General features: G+C 33.9%; 3 protein-coding genes across 3 annotated transcripts; all 3 read right to left on the reverse strand.

The window, feature by feature from the left end:
- Positions 1-2404: 2404 nt before the first annotated feature.
- LOTGIDRAFT_157625 (hypothetical protein) lies at positions 2405-3202 on the reverse strand (the record flags this gene model as incomplete). The annotated part of the gene is made up of 2 exons (XM_009049827.1): positions 2405-2657; positions 2982-3202. The coding sequence occupies 2 exons, from the start codon at positions 3200-3202 to the stop codon at positions 2405-2407; spliced, it is 474 nt and encodes a 157-aa protein (XP_009048075.1).
- A 4613-nt stretch (positions 3203-7815) lies between these two features.
- Positions 7816-8838, reverse strand: LOTGIDRAFT_157626 (hypothetical protein; the record flags this gene model as incomplete). Its single annotated transcript, XM_009049828.1, has 1 exon — positions 7816-8838. The coding sequence occupies one exon, from the start codon at positions 8836-8838 to the stop codon at positions 7816-7818; it is 1023 nt and encodes a 340-aa protein (XP_009048076.1).
- An 11976-nt stretch (positions 8839-20814) lies between these two features.
- LOTGIDRAFT_111664 (hypothetical protein) lies at positions 20815-25095 on the reverse strand (the record flags this gene model as incomplete). The annotated part of the gene is made up of 4 exons (XM_009049829.1): positions 20815-21359; positions 21501-21797; positions 22052-22195; positions 24915-25095. 4 exons carry the CDS (start codon positions 25093-25095, stop codon positions 20815-20817), a joined length of 1167 nt encoding a protein of 388 aa, XP_009048077.1.
- Between the last annotated feature and the right edge of the window lie 851 nt (positions 25096-25946).

Below are 25946 nucleotides of genomic sequence, written 5' to 3' on the forward strand. Positions count from 1 at the left end.
TAATTTAATAAATGCAGCTTTTGCCTTGAATGTTAAGTCGATAGAGAAATCACAATTAAAGGGAAAGAATAACATTTTTAGTAAACAAACATTCTGTGTCTGTAGTTATGTTTGGTGAGTAATATAAAATTGAGATTGAAATCCCTTTACCCACGAACTAGTAAGGTTCAGATATCTTCTACTTACACAACTTGTGGCTGTTGGTTGTATCCATATCCTGGCTGGTTTTGTGGAGGACCATAGTTACCCTGTTGATAACCACCTTGTTGGGGATAACTCATCTATATTAACACAAATAAACGAAAACATGTTGATTCTTATACAGGGCAAGAGGGCATATATTCTTTATAGTCGCGGCGATTACCTATATAAAGACGCCATTAGTAATAATTACAAGAGAAATTGTGAATAGTGCACGGAAGTCACGAAAGTCTAAACTGGAATGTGCGTGTTTGTGGAATGGAGAACCAGACCTCGGAGTTTGATTCTGGAAAGTAATCATGGTAGATGCTATTGGGTTATATTATAGCCTGTGGCAAAGGCAATCATTTAGGTGCCTCTTAGATCACACATTGATCAAAGTTGCTGGATGTATTCCTTTATTATCTCTTGAATAGTGTTCTTCAAAAAAATATTTTCCACGTTTACTTACTTTAGAAAAATTCCGATGATATGAACCCTGTATGGTTTATTCTTTCGTTTGCAATATGGAAAACACAGGTCACACTGTAGCCACATATACTCCCACAATATTGTGAAATATCAACCCTTGATTATTTATATCAGATATATCAGTTTCTAATTCAACATTTAAAGGGCTGATAATTATTAATGCATTAATCTGATTCCAAACAACACTAATAATGAGAATTACATTTTTATACATTTGAAACATTGTCACTTTAAATTTGATCAGTCATATGATATAAAGGTGATAACGTCACAGATGATAACAAAAGGATTTCGCTGCACGTGACAGAGACAATAAGATTCTAAAAATAAAGCAGTGCATGAGCGTAGTATGACAATATATCAGAACAAACGATATTAGTCAGAAATGTAAGCTATTTGATTCTTATGGGTCTGTTCTTTCTCATGGGACCCCTGTTTGGGATTTCCATACTGCAAAGGAAATAAAAACCGTACACCTTAATGATGGGTTTCCTTATTTCCATTTATGAAAATGGAAATGCTAATACTTATATATATATACGAATAGAAAGTAGAGATGTTATACATCGTATCACGAATATGGGATTTGATGACGAATGGGGTTGTGGTTTGGAAACGATGACTTAACCAGTAGATAATTAATCTAACTTTTATCATAATTTTTAGTGGGATGATTCCCAGCTCTCCGTAGATCATGGGTGAAGGTGTTGAAGTTTTCACTCCCAAAATGATGTTCGCTCAATATCCCTTCAGATGCATACGTCATTAGAATTGGTATTAGAGTTGTATCAAACAAGTGCAACGTAGTGTCAATTTTCAAGTGCAATTATTTTCCTTTTTTAATTATACCAAACATAGCACTGATGGCTTTATGAATAAAAATTGATTTTGCCTTATCCAAGGAACCATTATAGTTAAACACTATACACCAAGGTAAATATATTCCGATACGACTTCCAACATAGTGTGACTTCGATTGAACCTCTGTGGTCGAGCTAGGGTTGATGGAGAAATGACGCAATTATCTTCAGTGAATGGGCCGGAAATATCGAAATTGATAATATAAATATTTTGTTCTTCTGTTAATATGGCTCCAGGACGCTTCCGTACCTCACTATATAAATGAATTAATATATTATATTATATGTTATCAAAACGACATGATAAAAATTATAAAAATAAAATAGTAAATTTGATACAAAGGCAAACGCAAAACATGTGTTAAAACAATATGGAGAATCTAAACAATAAAACTCTTATCAGAGACATTGATGGTTACATCTACCCCTGAAACCAATTCCTGCATGACATCCACATTTATCTTAGATGATTGTAATACAATGTACAATGTTCTGACAGTCGTGTGACGTATTTTGTCCTTGACATGGCAATATATAACACCAGGAAACATTAAATCCTTAAAAATTACTTCATAGTAAATAGCTAACAGTGGAAACTTTCAACTTTCAATTACTACATATAAGTAATTTGATTATTAGTTTGTTATGACTAGTTTTCACCTAAAAGTTAAGAAGAAATTGGTCATCTACACATTTGGTCTACCTTATATAGTAAATTTCTATTTTATTTGGCTATTGTATTATCAATCTGATGGATGGTTTAGACTGAGCTCTTTCAACTGGTAAAGCTAATAGTCAAACAACTCTATTCTTAGCAATAGGCTTTCTTGTTATGTACAATTCTCATACAATCTAGACTTCCACTGTACAGATTAAAACGCACAATCACATCCACCACAATCACATCCACCGCAATCCATTCCACCACAATCACAGTCACAACAATCTCCACAATCTCCACAGCAATTATCACAGTCACCATCGCCGTCACAGCAATCGTCACAACTACAACATCGCGGAGAGTGACAGCAAACAGATCTGTCCCACGATACTGATAAACATAAACAATAAGTACAACAAGAATCGTCAGCCACGTGAGTTCCTCCACCATCCACAGCGGTATATCTGAAAAGAAAACATTAGAATGCCATTTCATATGATGACTATTACTTTTTTGTGTCTAACACACGTGAAGCCTTGTTTAACACAGATGAAGACTCCAGAGCATTCCATAAATGCTTGATACTTGATAAATACATTGAATTGTATACCAGGCTATCTTTACGCTATTTTCAGAATGGCCACCAACGTCCTCTATTATATTAAAGCAATGGTTGTTGGTATTGTAAGTGAAGATTGCGCCGTGGATCTACCAATTTCGTTGCAGTAGAAACTAGAATAGAGGTTGAAGGTCAGACGGATATTAAGTTTTGTTGAATATTTACTTACGCTGCCACGGATGTAGGTTGAGTTGTGATTATTGGTGAATGATTGTTTATTAAAGGTTGATTATTGACATTTGTATTCTTCTCTTTCTTAATTCCTTCTTCGTTTACTCCATCTTCTATAACTGTATTCTTTGAGATAACATCAATCTGGGATTGATCAATAGGTTCATAGCTAGCAGCTTGAGATTCTTCATAGGTTGGAGGTGGAACGTTGGGGTCCATTGATGATAACAGTTAGCTGAACAGAGATAGAAAAATAGAATTAAGAGAATTTTCAGCCTGGATTTATATTTGATTTGGAAACAAGACAACATCTATCAGAAAGCCGAAACGTAATATTTGAAAATCAATTTGTTTTCGGGCAGTGGAAGTATTTTGGGTAAAACATTGGTATTATTCACACAGTATAGATCCCATGACATATTAGATCAGACAGATATTCTTCGCTTACCAACCCCTATCCATCAAGTTGATATTTTAGGTTTGTACTAGTATGGTGATAAAATAAATAAGTTTGATGCCAAAAATAATTCAAAAGGATTATTTAAAAAAAAAAACCTAAATATTTATCACTAAACGTAGGATACGGTGTAATTTTATATAATAATGGTATACATACATACTTCCCCCGTATTTCAATTTATCCAATATGTATTACTGTTCCTATGTTACAACCCAAAAGTTATAACGATATTTCCGAGTAATATGGGTTAGGCCTTCTTGATTATTTGATCAAGCTCGTCATTAGGTATTTGTATATCTGTCAAATTAACATCCTGTATCGAAGTTATGATTTAACATCAAATGTCAACAATACAGAATATGAATGTAGGTCAGTAAATAAACTAAAAATAGCTATCTCTGTTTTATAATGTTTATGTATGTCGTCACAACCACACATTATGAGATCAATTACAAGTTTTCCATAGGATTCACTTTTACAATTATTGTTTCTATTTACAAAAGGGATTTGTGAAAAATAAAAATATACGCCTACTTCAAAATTCCAAATTTAGGCTTACATTATTTTTATTATAATTACAGGTTAATGGGAGGTAACTTTATTTATTATCATGTAGACTATACAGACTACAGTAAATTATTGATCATACCAAGCAATCTATTGTATGAAACGGGAACACTTTTATAATCTACAATTAAAATCATGTGGTTATTATTTAAAGGACGGTAGGACTAGCTTTAACTTGAAAAAACATTGTGTTCCAGCTCAGCTTGAAATGAATTAGAAGACCTAATAAACTAATAAATAAAGATATAATATCAGACTGTTTTCTACCAAATTGAGACTTTTATTTTTCTTCCGTATAGGCCTAAGTTTGAGGAACTGAGTGGGCCCAGATTTGTCGGCTGCTTTAGCTCAAAAGCTTTAAATCTTTTGTTGATTAGTTAGTCATAGCCTCGTTTATAAAGAAGACCACTGCCAGACATTTCTGTGGTGGAATCCCCCAAAGTAACATAAACTCCTAAAATGGCCTACGTTAATTCATAGTTTACCGAATAAAACAGAAATGTCTGGCAGTGGGTATTCTTGATTCTACAAGTTTATGAGCCAGCAAATGTAAATGCACGGATAGGCCGACAAAACACCAACAGAAAAACAAACAATTTGTTAGATTGCAGTAGTGTAAGTACAATTCTGAAAATCGAAGGAAAATTGGTCGATCCTCACGAATAACAGTATCATTCTTGTCTTAAATATAGGGCCTTGGCATCATTCGTGCAATTGTTGTATATGGAGTGGCACAGACGGTTAACAGACGCCAGTGGAATCTACGACCAGATCCTGGGGAAGGCTGCATTTCTTGGAGTAATTGGATTTGGTTTGGATGTCATCTCACAAGTGTTCTATCGGGTTTAAATCCGGGCTGAGTATGGACGGGCGTTCTCGTGCTGGAAGGTGTGGTTTTGGAGTCTTGTAAATTGGGGTACAACGTGAGGTCGGAGAACCTAGCTGGTCGAAGCGTTTGGGCGGCTCTGGTTCTATGGCCTCTGACTAAGCCAATATTCTAAGGCAACAGGTTCAAGTTTCTGATTGACACCGGTTGCACCCCGTACCATAATGCTTGGAACACACCAACAACACACTCGTACTTTTGTTATCTTCGGAGAAAATACAGTAGCGACTCTCATCTGAAAACAATCACGTGGATCCTCCACTGCTGATGCTGCCAACTATTATGTCCTAATAATTTTGTATGTACTCCTTATAAAGGTCCAGGTGTAGAATAATATTTGAGTGTACATTAATATAGTTTCAATATAGTTTGATATAGGCATAGAATATGGTTTTGAAAGTACTTAAGGATGGTTCCATACAACAGGGGCCTTTTTCTACAAAACTTAACTTTAATAAATCCATTTTTTAAGAAATACAATAATCTGTTTGGATAACAAAATTAAATCTAAAATTGTTTATATTAATTGACCAATCAGATGACTGGAAAATTAAAATCATCTTAAGTTAAGTTTTCTAGAATAAGGCCCGTATGCATAAAAGATCTTAAGTGAAAATATTTCCTTAATTTCTAAGGATATCCTAAGAATCTTCCTTAGATTCTATCCTCGATTAAAGTGGTATTATAATAGCCTATATGACAACATGTAATATTATCTAGGAATATCAATTATATAGTAATGCTAATCAACTGTGTTTCATGTTTTTGATGATCTTAGATAATATGACTGCTAATATAAATACTTAGCTCATTAAGTTACCCAATGTATATGAATTGAATGGCGACTGATTAAAACACCCTTGAAGCCTATGATGCAATGACCAATATAAATATGACCAGCAAACATCAGTCGTCACCAATTCATATTACATTGTACAACATTTCAGGTAAGAACTATTAGATCTTTTAGTATTTTATATTCTTAATATTTAAATGTCTTCATATGTAATAGTCATATTTTACCAACTATCTTTATATATTATATTGTATTGTATTATTATATGTTAGACCAATTCATATTACATTGTACAACATTTCAGATCTTATTATTTACAAGCTAGATCCAAAACCCGAATCAAGGACATTCCCAACACTTCTGCTTAGAAAACCATTTCAACCCCCAAAGCTACACAGGCGAAACCCCATTACTCCAAGTCGTTGCTACATCTTCGGTTCAGTATCGATCACCCCCGTCGATACTACTGACTATTAGTGCTACCAATTAATACCACAAGGAGCACTGATAAAGTATACATAGAGTGTCTAAAGATAAAAGTACGTATTCTGTTTTCAGAAGAAGAAAGACTACAAACGTACAAATGATAACCAGCAAGCTGAAATGAGTAAGATTTTACTGATACATAATGCTTCTCCTCCACCATGCAAAAAAATTGAAAACGGCCACCAACACGAAAGACGATGAAACGGAAGAAGGTGAAAAACATCTTTCTTTCCAATCAGAGACCGTTTCATTTTGTTTAAAGTTTTGAACTGTTTTGTGTGAAACATTATTACGTTAGTGTACCGGTTTGCTAATAAATTTTGTATTTTGTTATCTGTTTGTTGTACCTAATTTCCACTGTCAGGTATTACAATTAATAATGTACAGTTTCTCTTTAAGAATGGATAGTTATAGATTAAGAATAGATAGTTAGTGAACTGTGTTGAGGGTGTTAAGGGCTGAGGTAAGCCACTCTTCTGGATATTGGATTAAAAAAAAACAATAGATTACGGCATAGCTATGGTTTAAGACGTGAATAAAATTGTTCATTAATCTTTTACTGTGAGATAATATAAATGTACCTAAATGAGTGGGTGTTAATCTTGTAGAATCCTTTGGAGGAACAAACTCTTTTTCTTCGTCATTAATCTCAACAATCTATTGAGTCTCATTTAGTTTGTCATACTTCTTGACGTGTTTGTCGTAATTAAGGCGGAAGGTTTCTGCATTCCATAAATGCAATGAGGTATTTCTATCCCTCTGAATAGATTTACCATATAAGGAATTACCTAACAACTTCATGCAGTTACTGGCAACCACATCCCCTCCCTTTTTGTACTTATTCCTTAATTCCTTCAAAATTAAAATATAATCTCTATATGGTGGAGTTTTAAAATTTTCTTCGTATACTATACCATCTAATATCTTGAGTATTTTACCACCTGCTTTAACTATTTCTTGAATGTCAACCGATGTTAATACATCTAAACAGAAACTATTTCTAAACCTGATTTTACTCCCAGTTTCCTTCTTACCTATTCTATTCGTAAAAGTTATTTTATCTTTAGCGGGTATTGGTTGGAAGAACATGTTGGTAGGATATTTAAACCAGACTTTTAATATTCCCGTTCTAGGTCTGAATTTCTGCTCATTAAAGAGCTTGACAAATTCTTCATTTTCCTCTTTTCGAAAGGCTCTCGCGCTTTCCGCCTTTGATTGTATTTTATCAAACAAGCTCCGAGACATAATGTATCTCTTTTAGCGTAAGGTTCCCATTCGTGTCTTAAAGATTCCCAATTATCTTCGGTGTATTTAACAATGTCTACATTCATTATTTTTCTTAAATTCATTGGTAGATTGGATGAATTACCCCATGCCGCCAATATAGATTTTTCATGTTGATAGGAACAAGTGAGACGTATGTTTTGTAAATAGTTATTTTTATCAGATATTTTTATCTCTCCTTTCTATGTTTTCTCTCTTTTCTACTTTTTCTGCAATCTTTCTTCTGTATATGGATTAGATAAAGGAAGAGATAGAATTTTTTTTATCTGTTACTAGTGGACATTGCGTTAGTTTATTAAGGCTTTTAAGTGCAATCTAGTTGTCAAAACCACTGCCGTTATGGGAAATTAAGATTAGTGTTTTTGATCTACTGTACCTAAACGACGCAACATCTGATCGAAACAATCTGTTCCTACAAATATTTCTACTATATTAGTCATGAGTTTGTTGTAAAATTCTTCTGGAATGGGATCAGTTGGCTTTAAACCTGGGAATACTCTTTTAATTAGTTCTAGTTTTTTCCTTAGTTTTTCCAAATTGACTAAAGTACAACAATAAGGAATAGCTTTATTCGTTTCTTTTTCGCTATAGGTTTCACAATCCCAAGCGAATAAAGTATCATCATGAGGTTGTGAAATCACGTTTAGTTTTAACTGAGCAAAACATGTTATTGCATCATCATTTCTGCAGGTTCTCCATACATTTTCATCGTAATTATCTTCTATTTCTTTAATACCTAAAGCTTTGTTATTTCTTCTTATCAAACAGAAATGTTCTTTGTGTAAATAAAAAACCCAATCTAAGTCTATGTTTACATATCTTGGTTGAAAATGACTGTCTTTAGGGTTATAGATTTGAAAATTTGTATTAAATCGATCGTTGAATATCTTAATTCCTCCAACTGTCATCACTCCTTTTCTTTTTGCTTTTTGAAAACTGTAGACGAAATCTTGAAATTCCTTTATTAAGTCTTTATTCATGAAGTGATTTACACACTTTATAAAACAATAACCATCGCTTGGTATGTAACAATTTTCGCCTTTGTATTCGTTTATCTTTTTAAGTAGATTACCACCACTGCCAGTTTTAGATCTTTTTACTATTCTAAAATTATTTTTGCGGAAAATAATCTCTCCTGTAAAATACCAATCAGAGACGTCAGATTTATCATGCATCTTTGAATGATTAATCTTGAAAGTTTGAGCATTGAATCCAGAATATCTCATGTCTTGTTTATATTCCCCCTTTTCATATATTTGACCATTTATTTCAATTTGACCTTTAATTTTAAAATCATCAAATAGAATAGTTATTCTCTTGATTAATTCTGAAAAAATCATATTTTGTGGTTGATATTTTAATTTCATTCTCCTCATTTTTAAAGAATATCGGCTGTCTTATCAACTACATATTTAAATTTTTCTTCACCTTCTTCGTCAAATTTACGCGAAAATATATTAGGTATTGAATTGAATATCGATGAAAAAAGTCTTTTAGATAGTCCTTTGTTTAAATTTCCAATTTCCAAAGTATCTATTTTTAACTAGGAATTTTTAACTTTTATTGATGATATTTCTATATCAAATTTATCTAAAATTTCATTGAATTTTTCTAATTCTTCAATGCTTATGTTCTTATCTTCTCTAGATCTTTCGAAAAAAATGAATAATTTATTAAGATATGTATTTAAAATTTCTGTTTTCTTTTTATAATGAGCTTTCTGTTTTGATGTAAAACCTAAAGTAATCAATCCACAAGATGAAGTTTGAACGGCAGTAAACGCGGCTAATACAGTTGGGACAATTATTGGAAGCATTAATCCACCGTCTGTTGCCACCGTTATCCCTACTGTTAAAACTGTACTTAATGTTTTGAAAACAGAATCAATTCTACTCCATGTTTTTGTACATTTGTTAAAGTGTTTTAGTTTTGTTTTTCTATCATGTAGTTTTGTCTGCTTTCTAGTTCCATTTTTTAGGTAATTAAATTAAGTGAACTTCTGATAAAGCAAAAGATGAAAAGTGTTTAACATCTACAAATGGTTGCCCACTAAGATGTCCACCAGGTAGTATTTTTTCATTATCTGTTATAATTATTTCAGGTTTAATAATAAAAACTTCTACAGTAACAAACGATATTTGTTCTTTCGAATCATTAATCTTATTCAGATAAACTGAAAATTTTGGTTTTTCGATATTGATTTTTACATCTACAAGTATCTACACCTCCAATTTCTAATCTATCATTGCGTTCAATTATTGATGAAAATATTACAAATTCTTTAACTTGTTGACTTTTATGAATATCGATTGAGGTAAATAAATCAGTTGAAGAAGTGTATTCGAATGAATAACTATTATTACAAAATATAGTTTTACGTATTCAAAGTCTGTCGTTCGTAAAAAGTCATATCTCTTTATTCTTTTATTTTGTGGTTCTGGATTTCTAATAATACTTACTGATGGTGGAGTTTCCGTTTCCAATATCATATTAAATTCACCTAATATAAAAATATCATATCTGGTATGATTAACATTCTATAAATATCTATATATTTTCCACTCGTTTTATTTTCATTTAAGAGATCAACCTTGCTGTTTTCGTCGTTAATTTCAAATTCTTTAGTTTCCACATTTTCTGTACCATTGATAAACTGAAGAACTTTACGACCGTTAAATTTATTAGATGATGGTGATCCTTGTCTGAAGAATATTGAATCAACTTTTACCTGTATAGGAAAAATAATTTCAATTACAATTTTTTCGAAAAAAAGAAATTGAGAATTAAATATTTTAAAGGGGAAGGTTAAATCTGGAGAATATACTCTTATATTTGCTGTAAATCCATATTTTTTATATTCATAGTCTTTTTCATCGCCTTCTCGCCTTTTTCCACACTTTCTCGCCTTTTTCCACGCTTTCTCGCCTTTTTCCTCGCTTTCCCGCCGTTTTCCTCACTTTCTCGCCTTTTCGCATTTTTCCTCGCTTTCCTCGACTTCTCGCCTTAATTAATTAGTTTGACCTAGTTTTGATGTTTGTCTGTTTAGTGGCTCAATAATTTTAGTTGGAACCTTCAGAAAAATTAGGCGGCATATATTTCTCTAAAATAATGCGTTTAATTTGCTTAAATCCGTACAGTAGTTTTCATGGCATAAGACATCAGTTGATAGGCATATTCATTATTTCATTATAAATGAACACTTATTTCATTGATAAATCGAATCCAAGGACCATATAGTTATATTACAAAATAGAAATGGAGGCGCATTTGTTTGTTGCCCATCCCATTTCGTAAACACATATATATAACTTTTTATTCTTTAATAAAAAAAATCGACTTAATGCTAGATTCTCATTCGATTACCAATAATGTAACATGGGTACCGATTTTAAATACAAAATGCAAAATACCGTATATGCATGGAACAACAGCAAAATTATTTTGTAGGAATATGTCTTACTTCTGATTAACATTCTTTCAAAATAAATTTGGTATGTTTTTTTTTAATTTTTCATTAATTCAATTAAATTAACAATTTGAAAAAAAAATGTGCACTGATAAAGTTGAATGAAAAAAGGCGAGGAAAAAGGCGAGAAAGCGAGGAAAAAGGCGAGAAAGCGAGGAAAATGGCGAGAAAGCGAGAGTAAAAGAAAATAGCTTTCTCGCCTTTTTCCTCGCTTTCTCGTGTCGAGTGTAATATGGCTGCAGCCGGCTTCTATAATAGAGTGTGTACTAGCTAAAAAATTTAACACGTTTTCAAGAACAAGGGCAATAACTCATACTAAATATTTTTTCAATTCTTCTGACTTTCAATAGTGTTTATCCTTAGATGATTACGAACAATAATACTAAGTTTTGTCAAAATCCGTTGAGAATTGTGCCTTCTAGAGTGTTTAAGAGCTAAAAATTGAACGTGTTTTCAAAAACAAGGGCAATAGCTCATACTAAATATTGTTGGATTCTTCTGACTTTCAATAGGGTTTATCCTTGGGTGATTACAAACACTCACACCACGATTCGTCGAAATCCGTCAAGAAAAAAAAAATAAATACTAGAGCTGTGAACAGCACTGAGCGTGGCCCGTGATACTTTGCCTGATAGCTGTAAGACTTTTTTGAACTTCAAACCCTCTCAAGCCCGGTGTTGACTCGACAACTTTTAGTAAAGAGCCAAGCTAAATGAAATGTTTTTTGAAAGGGTAAATTCAATTTTGTATCAATATAACTTATCGTATGGTTATTTTAATAGCTTCATGGTAGCTATAATATACAGGTATGTGTGAAATGTGAACATTATGTGACGGAATTTCTTTACTGATATAAACATGATCTATAAATGTCCCACCTCCAGTAGTGTAATGCTGAACAAGGAGAAATAAATCTAATCGATAAACGGGCGGTCTATAGATAACAATTATGTTAATATTTTTATCCAAAATATTCAAAGCAATGTGTTCTATATTTAAAACTCTAGTGTCATCATAGCTGCTGCTTCGAGGATGGTGGTGAAGACGGAAACCATTTAACTTGAGTTTTGCTGGAGTTATTGAATTATTTAGCCATGTTTCTGTTAAACAAATGATATCACCTTCTAGCATTTTCCCGTGTTTCTGTAAATCCTCTATATGAATAGGTAAACCCTGAGCATTGTGTAAAATTATATTAGTATCAGTTGATATGGTCTCGTTTTCGGGTTTTAAAAAAGTATCCATTGCCCCTAATGCGGATTCAATTTTTTCATCACAATATATGTTTTTCTCCGTAAAATCTTGTATTGTAAGACCCTGTAATGTTTTAACTCTGCAACATAGGCTTGACCAGCTTGGAATATTTTATGAAGTGATATTACGCCTCTATCGAGACTTAGACCTTGTACTTTGTGAATAGTAACTGCATAGGCGAGACGTAATGGGAACTGGCGTCTAACATCGCCCTTATAGTTAACATGAGGGCTTTCATATCTCTCAATACCACGTGGTACATTTGGCGGAAGTGGAACACTGTCTTCATTTATTCCAACTTTAGCATTATCAAATTTTACAAAAATTTTGTCAGTTTGATTATTCTGATCAGTTTGAATGAATGTTACTTGACCAAAACTTCCATTTATCAAGCCAGTAGAAACATTTAAATTAATTACTAACCTAACTTTTGACCTATTTTTAAGCAAGACACTAATGGTGTATCAGTCACTTTAACACATGTGGTTTTAAGCGTCATTTTAATGGTTCTAACATCTTTTGAATAATCTAGAGCACTGATGGACACAGAATTCGGGCATTTTTCATCAATCATTCTAGAATTATAATCATCAACTTGCTGATTAGTAGAAAATATGTGCAGACAATAATCTTCTTTACCAGTTACCCATATACTCTGTAACATTTTGACGTCTGAAGCAAGCATTGGTTCACTTTTTTTTCTTTGTCTAATTCTATTCAATGTTTGGGCAAAGGCTAAATCATCTTTTTGTCTCATAATTTCAGTAAGTTCAACAAGTTTGAAATTACCGTTCCTAAGGTCTATGACACTTTCATGACATAAACTATTACCTTTAACTGGTCTTAGTTGCCACATATCTCCAAAACATATGACACAGATATTTCCAAATAACTCATCGGTACCCATTATTTGCCCTAATCGCCCATGAATGTAACAAAAGCTTATGATCTACCATTGAAATTTCATCTAAAATTAATATTTGTAAGTTGCGATATTTACATCTTAATGTATTAATAGTTTCTTGTCCCAATGGTTGATAAGGTGGAAATGAGAACCCCTTTCTTATTGAAAAACTGCTGTGAATAGTTGACGCTCCAAAAGCACCCCAGTTAAGAGAACAGTGATTTCATCTTTCCGCAGTTTTCGCAAAAATTCGAGACGCTTCGTATTGAATACATTTGATAAGGTGAGATTTACCGGTAACAGCTGAACCAGTAACAAATATTCTAAATGGATCGCGGTTTATACCATTAACTTTGTCCCGACAATACTGGTGAACGTCATAAAAAACCTGAGACTGTATTTCATTCAGGGATCTAAGTAAGGGAATAGCATCACTTTTCGAAATAGTTCTTATATTAGTTTCAGTGCGAACTCTGCTACTTTGACCTTTGTCATATAAAATGTCCGGAATTTGAGGTGTATTGTCATCGTCATTTTGCAAAGGTCGTGAAAATTCGAACAGGTGAATGTAGTGAAAATTCACTGCTCTAAATGAGCGTTTGTTTAAATATTGTAAGTGAAAATATAGCATAACTCGAAAAAACATGTGAATTATATAGAGCTAAAAGATTGTGTAGTCAGACTAATTTATTTATGACCTATAATAAGCTTAACAGACGACAATAAATGTTGTTTGCTTTCATCCCCTCAGCATAACACCAATAACCAAAAATTGCTGTATAATGTATCTTGCAGGTAGAGTTCTATTAATGGTACAGACAAATAGACAAAATTCGAACTGGTTAATGTATCAAAAAGTCACTGCTCTAAATAAGTGTATGTTTTATTATCATAAGGGGAAATTTTGCAAAAAATAATAAAAAAAAACTGCGAATTATTATAGAGTTGAAAGATAGTGTAATTAGATTAATTTATTTATGACCTATAATAATCTTAGCAGAAGATAAAATTGCCACTTTCTTTTTTATTGCTAAGGATTAGCGCAGACTGAAGCCAGTTGAATTGGTGCCTGCTAGGCTGTGGGTTAGAATCCCGCTCTGTATTCTGATTCCACGGTCAGTGTTTGCTAGAGACAGCCCGCTGCTTTTATTCCCTCAGGCCTAACTACCACCAATAACCAAAACTGTTGTGTGTATCTTGCAGATAGAGTTCTATTAATGGTACAGAAAAAATTCGAACAGGTTAATGTATCAAAAATTCACTACTCTATATGAGTGTATGTTAAATTATTGTAAGTGAAATTGAAAAAAAAATTGAAAAAAGGTATTTTTTTAAGTGTTAAAGAGCCTGAATATACAAACCATATTGCTAGGAGTTAATCATGTTGTAAGTTAGAACCCTCAGTCGAAAAAAACCCCCAATATTTTTAAAACATATTTTAATGGATTATTGTCATATATCATTGAAAAGATAATCAAAAGGGAATTACAAAATTGAAAAAAAAATTTTGTGTTTATTAGAAAAGGTCATACATCTGTCCAAAGTTGTCAAAAATGTTTTTGAATGGTTATTAAACCGGAAGTTAATATTTTTTCAACAAATATGAGTACATCTGTGGATAGCTGAGGTCAAGAACATCCTACAGTGAAATGTTCAAGGTCATCGAAGGTCAAGGTCACATGATGTGGCCTTTTGAATTTTCAAAAAATTCCAACGAATATAAAAAAAAATTCAAATTCGAAATTCAAAATTCTGTTCCAACAAACTGTAGACAAGGTTACAAGGTTTCAATAGACACCAAAATCATAAAAATCGGATAAAAAATGGAGGACTAATTAATTTTTTGCTAAAATGGGTCAGTCCGAGGCGATATCTTATGCATCACTTCCGGTTTGGATTTTTTCTGCTAAGTGCATTCTAATTATGACTGTCAGACTATATATATGGTTTTTGCCAACATCTGATATTTACACCGGAAGTGGGGGTGCCAGGCGTGATTTTAAAAACCCGGAAGTTCTCACGCAAAAACCGGAAGTGATAGAAAAATTTTGATTGTATAAATTTATTTGTATGGACATTCTGTATATGTCCTGTGAATTTCAGATCAATCGGATAATTAGCGGCTGAGTTAGAAATTTTGAGCTTTTTTAAAAAATTTGGAATCAAAATTTAGAAATTGAATTTTTTTAGCCTCACCAGATACGTCTTATAACAATGAACATATTAAAAGGAAATTTCAGGTAAATCGGTTCATAAATAAGCCTACAGACTTGATGCAAAATATTTGCACATTATGCAATGGCACAATCATGCTATACCATTTTCGATTTTGTCTAGGGACGTTCCCAAAAAAAAAAATAAAAAAATAAAAAAAATAAACATAACGAAAACAAAGCGTGACAAATCGAATAGATTTGCCACGCAAAAAAAATAAATAAATAAACATAACGAAAACAAAGCGTGACAAATCGATAGAATTGCCACGCAATAAAATATTTTTCGATTTTCAATAGGGTTCATCTTTGGGTGGTTACGAACACTCACACCAAAATTTAAAAATTGAATTTTTTTAGCCTCACCAGATACGTCTTATAACAAGGAACATATTAAAGGAAAATTTCAGGTAAATTGGTTCATAAATAAGCCCTTCAGACTTGATGCAAAATATTTGCACATTATGCAATGGCACACTTTCGGTTTAGTTTAGTTTTAGATATTCATTTTTGATTCCAGGTCACTTAAAAATGTTTGGTGAGGACAATCATGCTATACCATTTTCGATTTTGTCTAGGGACGTTCCCAAAAAAATAAAATAAAAAAATGAAAAAAAATAAACATAACGAAAACAAAGTTGACAAATCGAATAGATTTGCCACGCAAAAAAAAAAATAAATAAACATAACGAAAACAAAGCGTGACAAATCGATAGATTTGCCACGCAATAAAATATTTTTCGATTTTCAATAGGGTTCATCTTTGGGTGGTTACGAACACTCACACCAAATTTCAAGAATTGAGTGTTGTAGAGTGTTTACGAGCAATTGTGGACGGACGGATGGACAAGGACGACGACAATATACGATCATATTATAATGTGGGCGTATACAAACGAACAGAATCGAGTCGAATGCAGTAAGGTCCGTATTTCCATGTAGGCAGAAACATTCTATGATTCTAGATAAAGTAGACAAGACTACTATATAATAGTCTAAATAAATCTAGTAATATATATGCACAAACAATATCATACATAATGATCTTTACAAATTATAAACAGATGTGTTTTATTAAATTTAACAATAAAATGGAAACACATTTTCTTATCTGGCATAAACAATAAGTTTAATAAAAACAGTATAGTTATAAACAAACTGTATGTGTATTACACAAGTCAATGGTCAATATGACGATTTCAACATGCGTTTCATTTATTCGAATTCGGCTTAAGAAAATACTCTTCTGTTTAAAAAGAAGCCTGGGATAATGCAGGCCTACTGTAATTAAAGTGCTACAACAAACCTAGCATCAATCTGTATATAGGCAAGTACGCTTACACTTTGAACTGAAGTGATGGTTTGGAGTAGATAGGGGCGAAGAATAAAATAAGCATAACCTTTCATGATGAGCCATTGAGATAGGCACGTATGATTGGTCAATATATAGTATATACTATATAAATAGTCTGATACGCGGTGATGAACCGAAATATTTTCAAGAGGCTAATTAGGCGTACTTACTAAAACATGAACCGACATGAAATGAGAGGAAAGACCAAAAAATGACCACCACAACCAATGAAAACGTGAAACGACCACGAGCAATTTTGCGAAACCTCTGTCTCTATTCCAGTCTCTGATAGCAATTTGGACAGTCAGATGTCAGCTGGTGTAGAGCATAGAGTTATAAATAGAACTTATTATATACAAATATGGTGTAGAGACAGAAATGATAAGCCATTTTAATTGGAACATTCCGCATCTCCGCAGGTACGGGGGTTTCAAACATATTTAGATACCTCGGATCTGCAAAATCCAGATTTATTTGGAAAGATGAATATTTTTGTAGTTCATCATACCATCATTTTCTCCCTACACCATTTATGCCATGTGTCCTGCGAAACTGATCTTGCATCGCCCATTTAAAAGTGCGTGCGCAACCAAAAGTTCATAGGTCACAGAGTCACGCGATACTAACAAAACAAATCATCTTAAATGTAACTCAATATTATGTTAGAGAAAACGCATCTTTGGAAGTTGGGAAAATCCCTACTTAACGGTCTTTTTCTACTGACTCTACTGCCAACCGTCAAAATGTCCATCAGAGGCTGGAATAGAGGCAGATGTTTGGGACTATTTTTGCGATAAATTCTATGCAAGCTAATTGGGCCTTTGAGGTTGATTCGAAAACTGGTAGTGTTTTGAATATACTAAAACCCTATTTCGTTATGAATGGTATTCATTGCCAACTAATTTCAGATAATGGACCTCAGTTTTCGACATTCGAATTCAATCATTTTGCAATTTTACTGAAAATCTGAAAGTCCTCGAACAACACAGTGTTAATCGTAACCTGAATCGAAACGTCAGAAGGATAAGCAACCTATTTTTCTTTACGCCACTTCAAAATATAAATTGATATTATCACTACCGATACTTTTTTTTAAAGAATATAATATTTTCAAAAAGAAGACAATTTATTTAATCTGTTTATTAATTATATCATTAACTATGACGTCATTAAAACGTTTCCTACTTATGGAGTTAAATTTCCTTCATAATTTTACCCTTTCCAAAGTAGTTACAATGGTTCTTTTAGAACACATGATGTGCCTATGTGAGTAAAGTAAACGATCCGAACGGTAGGCTAAAACGCAACCCGAAATCCAAAACAAAATGTTTACGAAACAAAGGCAGCTGCTAATGTACTTTTGAAATGAGGAAGTATATCAATCATTAATGGGTAAGTAAACACCTGCAACAATATTTCATTATATTGTCGATCATATAAGCCTACGTCAAATAGCATAGTTACTGTTGTTTTGAAATGATTTCGGAAAAATTTCAATCTATAGATTGATCAGTAAACAGTAGCAGTTCACTCCCAGTTCGTCACCATAGCAATCCATGTGTTTTCATAGCACTTTGACTTCAAACTATGGAATATAGAAATAAAAGGAAAAGAAAAATGATGTCATACAATGTCATATAGCAAGCAGATATGTCATAAGACGGCACAGTAAAACCCTGAGAAATCCTAAATACTGAGTTAGGAGGAATGGTGTTGGTGAACCTATATTGTGTAAGTAATTTGCACAGCTGCGCTTTGATGAAAATTCAATACCATTGATTGAAATGATTACTCTCCTCTTTATCGTTTAGTATGAGTTATTGTCCTTGTTCTTGAAAACGCGTTCAATTTTTAGCGCTTTCACGCTCTAGAGGGTTCAATTATCGACAGATTTTGATGAAACTTGGTAATATTATTCAGTATCGCCTCAAAATGTTCAAAAGAAGTGTATGACTGAAGGTTGAATATTTCATACTGGTGATTGTTACTGTACTGCTAAATATTTTTTTTGAAATCAAAGCGGCCAGTGGGCAAAAATCTCACAACTATATTAGAAATTCGGGCAATCTCAGATATTTCGCCCCCCCCCCCCCTCCCCGGACATAAACCTGGCTCCGCCACTGTTGCCTGGCAAGCTATATTTTGAGTTATTGCCTTTGTCATATTTGGCTTCTAGAGGGACAGGCTCATCCGATCTTGTTGAAACTTGGTACGCACGGCAAGATTAATGATATCCCAGTCACTCTGTGATCGATCTAAAACATGGTTCAGCCTTTGACTAAACCTTCAATCATGACAAAGCAGAACTGTTGAAGGTGTTAATCATATGATAAACTTTTAATATCATCTTAAAATACATCACCGGATTAACATTACATAATATTAATATCATAATTTATTACTAAAAAACAATTACCTGAGTTTCCAAAAAATTTTAATAACATATTTTATTTTTACTCATTCTTCTTCCCATAATGTATTGAACAATATTATGCATTAATGTGGATTCTGTTGATTGGCGATTCATAACTTCTCATTGGATCGGCCGCGGCCAACATTTGCGAGACACTCATATGAAAGATTGACTAGCACCTGCAATATTTTAGTAATCGGCGCGCTCACGATAACCTTGTGCGATTGATAAGGATCTACCAGATATCACCAGTTGCCAACTATATCCATGAAATGCCTGTTTCTCTCAGATTCTGATACACGCAACCGGCTCACCCCTCCTTTGTTAATTAGACGGACACGCATCTAAATCAGAGAAATGTTTTTATATGGTTTTGATCTTTACAATGTATTTGTCGTCATCAATAAAGTCATAAATAAACCAAGTACTAACGATCCGAACCGCAATCACACAATGGTTGCCATGGTTGGTAGATGAATGCCCCTATGTAAAATTTTTGTTGTTGAAACTTGAAAAAAATGATATCTGTAGAACATCAATTGCATAAGGTAAATTGTCAACTTGCAAGAAATAATTGAAATTAGTGATAGTTAATTCAAAATGATGGTCGATAATGTCAGTCAAGCAAAGTTCAAGAAAGTTAATTAACACTGTTAACAAATTGGGTGACATTTGATATTTTCTTCTGTTTTTCTTTGTCTAAAGTTATGGTTAATACTGGGATAAGCCCAAATCGTTTTAGAGAAATCATACCATTATCTTGTCAAATTAAAACCGATGGTCAAAGAGTTATAGTGAAGTAACAATACGGAGTAGTCAGAAAGATCCCCTTTGAAAGATATTTTGACCTCCGGTATCAACAATATCTTTATTTTCTTGATTCACAACTGTCAGTCACTCATAATTGACCATTTGATATGTTGTTGACTTTTAGTCTCTGAAATTAGTTAATTAAACTTATTCAGTTTTCATTAGCTTTCATCTTCCAAGCTCACTTCTTTATAAAAGCTGTTTTTTCGGCAAGTATTATCTGTTGCTCCATATTCATACGGTAGGTGATCATCCGTCGCATTTCTTACCGTCAGCGAAACATCGGTATCTTCAGGGTTTATGGTGGACCGAACTGATGGTTTTTGAAACCTTTTTCGAATTGGAATGATTAAGACAACTACGCCGCCAACGATACAACATCCACCTCCCAAAACAATTCCAACGCCCAAACCATAGCTATCTTCTAACGATCCTATAAAAATAAAATAACACGTGCTACCGAAGAAATAAATGATAAGCTAAAAAGTTTCACATACTGCTTTTGACTCCCATAGACTGTTTACATTCATTCTGTAAACTGGCATGCAAAAAGGCATGGAAAGTGATCAAATTGATTTTACATTGGCCCCGAAATAAATTACAAGGTACATTTTTAACACTTGTCGAATATTGATATTTGGTACTTTTATGTATATCAGGAGGTTTCAACCTTTTTTTACCCGTCCATGATCCTTGATCAATTGCATTACCTTCTTTGTATCTATATGATTTTCTTTCATCTTTTTCCATGTCGAAGTATATAGCCTGACTGAATAGAATGACTTAAGTTATACTTTTTGAAAAATGTTATGCTAGACTACAAAGCGCCTCATTACCACCCAAAACAATTCACAATTTTTCCAGATGTATTTACCCCCTGGTTTATAATAACAAGCCAAGGTTTTATATAGTTTATATGCTATACATATTGAATAAAATTAGAAGAAATAGAATTTCTTACCTGCTATGGAGGGTCCTAAGAACGCCCCAAGTCCGTTTGCTATCATTATTACACCTACACCGTCTCCAAATAGTTCTGGACCCAGAATATCAGCTAGAAGAGCTAACAGGTATCCAAGTATTATTCCAATGAAAAACCCGCATAAAATTGATAATGTGATATAGAGGTGTATTCCTGAAAATATTGGCATCAAAAGCAGCGAAACCCCAGCCAGGACATTGACTAAAGCAAAGGTATAATATGAATTAAGTCTTTTGATATTGCTCAATACTCCACCTGTCAAACATCCAACAAAACTTCCTAAACCGTTTAATGTCACTATGAAGGCACTGTCTATTTTTGAAATACCCTTTTCAACACAAAATTCTGCTAGTAGAGCTAATATTATACCAAGTCCCATATTCCAAAATATATTATTAACAAAATACACCAGAAAATCTATATCCGTTAAGATGTATTTGACCAATTTTTTTAAATACGGCATCTTGCGATCGTCTGTATTGGGAAGCGGAACCACCGTTTCTTGAGCCACAACAAACTGTACGTCTTCTTCCGTCCCCACAAGTGCGACTGGAGTAAGTTCCTTTGTAATATTATTATCAATATCCGATATCACCACCCTTAATCGAAGTTTTGACACGCTACCCTTCTCAACTGCATCACCAAGGTTGGAACTAATGGAGGGTACTTCAGACTTCGATATGATTTTGGTTTTAGCTTTCATCGGTACGGGACGTAAGAGTGCACCAAATACCATTATATTTAAACTAACACCTGTCAAAATTATCAGAGATCCTCGCCAAGTGTATTCCTCGATAAGATATGCTATAACTATAGGACCAACCGTAATTCCTAAACCAGATCCTGCAGTGGCTATACCTGTTGCTAATCCTCGTTTCTTATCATAATACAAACCACTTAGTACATGCGAGGGTACGTATGCAAGACAGCCACCCAATCCTGGAAAGTAAATTGTAAATATCACAAAGCTGTATTTCTATATCCAGCAGCATTGTCACGAAGCTTGCAGATATAATCAAGAATCAAGAATCGTGAATAATCAACATAGCATCAGGTCGAGCATCTTGGTTTCTCCCAACTCTTTAAACAAAACTGACAAACTTCAAAAATAAGTAACAACCTCCATTCATTGGTAACCGGAGGTTACATTTTTTTTATCCCGGGTTGAAATAATAAACTTTGAAATTACTCACCATTTACAACTCCATAGACAAAATATAAATAATTGATACTTGGTAACCATGGTATAGCTAATATACCCATTGAACACATCAACCCACCAAAAATAACCACTTTTCTATGTGAGAATCTGTCCATTAAATAGCTAGCCAGAGGACCTGAAAATTATATGCAGTTTGATATTAAGAGAATTAATACATGACTATAGCATGTTCGTAGACATGTAGTGATGTTTTTATGAATCATAAGGTTACGGGGACGATTGAGTGGGGGGGGTGGAGTGTAAAGCCGGGCTAGCCTCGGGTCTGACCTATATCACAACCACCACTACTCTACAAGTAGAAACTCTAGTGGCCGTAGATCCAATTCGATTGTTAATTGTCATTTTACCGAGAAATCGTTCCGGAAGAACGAGCTGCTATCTAAGAGCGTGGCTTGGTCGCTGCAGGTGGTACACAGTCGAAGGTTGACCGAGGGTTGATTCCGACATGGATATATACATCGAGATTTCCAATTGCATGTGGCACATACCACCTTCTCTTAAAATCACTAGCAATTTCCTTCCACTCCGCAGCTGTGCTTGGACAGGGAATAACTTCAGGCTTGTATTCATACTTATTGTCCATCTTTGGACCCTCCTCTGGAGCCTGACCTAGACAACATCGTTAAACATCTCTGGGGCCAAACGGAGTTAGGTTCGGTAGGTATAGCTTCATAACCCAGACTCAGTTGGAGGAGAACTGACCATAATGTTCCCTCTGGCGTTCATGCAGCCAGGGAGCAACCCAATATTTCTTAATGGTCTACTTTTCTCTCCTCATCTTCAGCATGGTTAGCATAACCAGGAAGTCTTGCTGCAGTTGCAAGACATGGTGCTGTAGTATTGTTTAGTATAATCGTGCATCGAAACTAATTTCCACGGGGTAACAAAGAATTGCCTAATGCCTTAAGTAGTTTTCACAAGTAATAAGTATAAAGATTTCAGAGAGAAGAGCGTATATACTAAGCTGTCATTGACATGTCATGGTATTACAATAGGGAGTTGCATAAAGAAATGGGTTTATAAGGGTAGATTAAATTATAAACAATAGGCTTTTGCAAAACAATAGATTTTATAGACAATAGATGAACAGCATATAGGTCGGGAGAATTCGGGATATTGGAGGATTCACTGCTTGCTTAGGAGAGAGGTAACATCATAGGTTAGGAAGAAGGGAATACTTAGGTAGTATCTCCCGATTCGGTTTATACTCTGAGTTAGTGATTTGTAAATAAAGTGTTTGTTAATATTGTTATTATTAGTATCCATTGAAGAATGTATACCGTTTGTAAGAATAATCTAGCTTACATTCCGCAAGGAGATACACATCAAGAAAATAGCTTACAGCTACCATTACAGTTCCAGTTATATTAATAAACGTTGGCTAACAACTACGTTACAACGTTGCAGTGCTGTAATAACATAGCATGATGCAGAGAAATTGGGTCCATGCTGTCCCTTTGAAGGCTGGTCAAAAACTGATGATCGGGCCTTTCTATAAGATCTCGGTTGGTTGCACGCAAATCCGGGCGACCGTGACAAATTTGCGCGTAGACATTTATATCGTATCTAAATCGGCTGAGGTCGCGAACATTGATCGTATTAAGATCGCATCAAGTGGATAGACGAAAGTAGAGCATAATAGGGCGTCTACAGAGCGTACATAGGACGCAGTTAAAGCGTACACATCGAAGGTAGAATGAGCTAACATCTCTTTCAAAATAATGTATTTTACCTGCGACTAACGGGAAAACACAGCTGCGATTATAGTCGTGCGTGGAAATGACCCCATAAGGTCAAGCAAAATTGGTTCTTAATACAGATAATTCATCTTAATATTGCATGCCGTAGATAGGTAAATGAATTTTGTTCTTAAATTGCCTGTGAATAACCCTGAAAGCTATGATAATCTCTCTGCTAGCTATAGTAAGAACGTTAAAATTGTTGTTTTGACTTCTTGTGCCTGTAGACGATTTGATTGGGAAGAGCAAGGGAAGGGCCAAGATCTTGCGCATATTTAACGACACAAATCATCTCCTCTTTCCTGTAAAACTGTCTCTCGTAGCACACTGCATTGACAAGAACCTCTTAATTTTCAGGACTGATGGTAAACGTTTATCATTCAAAATTTGTTTACATCTATTATTTAACATCACGAAGAATGCTTGTGGATAATAAAAGGTCCACGTTAGGCTAGAATTCGAACAGATTCTCGTGCATAACGTGATGTTGTGCATGGTTTGGAATAATTAGATGCAAATCATCAAATCAGAGGGAAGATAACGATTTAAATGGAGAATTTTTGAGTTTATAGAAATTATTAAGTAGATGAAAAGAAATAACGAACTTCACCTATTTCACGGATTTATCTTCGCCCATGTCTGACCCCGTCTGATAATTTTTCGATTTAGTCTTCTCTGAATTTTGCTTTTCTGCTCGATAGATTAACGTTTCTCGAATTATTTACCGAATTATACCAAATAACGTTTTCGATTTTTACTGCCAAACTGCAATCAGATAATAGGCTTAATTTCAACCTGGATCCTAGTCAATACATGTCCGAGGTCGGAGGAGCTGATATCGATAAAGCGCCTTGTTTCCTGGTGGGTACAATAAACTAAGGCTACATGCTCTATCAACAATAGACATTGGTGGAGTGATACCCTCTGGACAATTCTGTAGCTCCGCGACATCTTATTTAAGTAGCCTAATATAATGGTTTACAGATAGATATGGTATATTGCAAATCATGTCGTAATAAGAGTTTACCCAGATAAGTTATAGAGGCATTATAAATCAATCCAAATAGAAATACTAATAGACGTATTTTCACTAACCTGTCCCAAGAAATACTCCCAGGTTTATTGAAGAAATCAGTGAGACCTCCAAAGCATCAGTTTCAAAATCATCCAAAAACTCTACATTGTAAACACCTATAGAACCACTGATTCCAAAAGCAATAAACTGAATCATGAAAGCTGAGAGAATGATAACTAGTCCCCATACACCTCCTTCCATGTTGGCTATATCCCGACATCTCATCTTGGTAATAAAAAACTTACACAAGTCCTTACACAATAATACTGAACATCTAAGAAACCATAGAGTTAGAACAATTACAATTTCAACAAACTTAATGAAAACGTGCTAGGAAACTTAAAAGATTGTATATATTCAGTTTTATGTAAACAAAACGGTACACATGATGGTATGTCTATTGCATCAGGCACGAATAGATAACGTTTTATCTCAAGGGGTATTCTGAACCGAGCTTGAACAACATAAATGGCCAGTCATATTATCTTATAAATTTATTACCATCTGTAATAACCATATTCGTGTTTAAACATCAATTAATTTTTTTCTCGCTCTACTCATCTTTGTATTTGGTTGATTATATACGCTTTGTGCATTGTTTTACGCGTTAGGTGCAGTATTATGTACGCTAACAGTGCGACAAGGTGATGTAGGCCTATGGTGTCTGGTGCGATGGTACGGTCTGGAAACGATGCTTGCACAATTTACTCATTTCGACTCCAGGACCTGTAATTTTATACACTATTACTAGTAGTATTTATTGTTCCGTAAAACAAATATAATCTTAAACAAATTTTAAACATACATATCTGATATCTGAAGTAGCCTATATGTCAGCGTATGGGGGAACGTCGATGACTAAAATACACGTCCGTTACTATAAATATGGAAATAAAAAAGTAAAATAAAGCGCCCCATGCTGTACCATTGTTTGAGGCTTTTGAAATGAACTTTACGTAATGATTATACACCTTTTTGTCAAAAATATCATTTCAACCAAACTATTGTTACTAAGAAAATAAAAGGCTTAGATAGCACTCTTACATAGCATT

Source organism: Lottia gigantea (assembly GCF_000327385.1).
Source record: "Lottia gigantea unplaced genomic scaffold LOTGIsca_14, whole genome shotgun sequence".
NCBI classification, from domain to species: domain Eukaryota; kingdom Metazoa; phylum Mollusca; class Gastropoda; family Lottiidae; genus Lottia; species Lottia gigantea.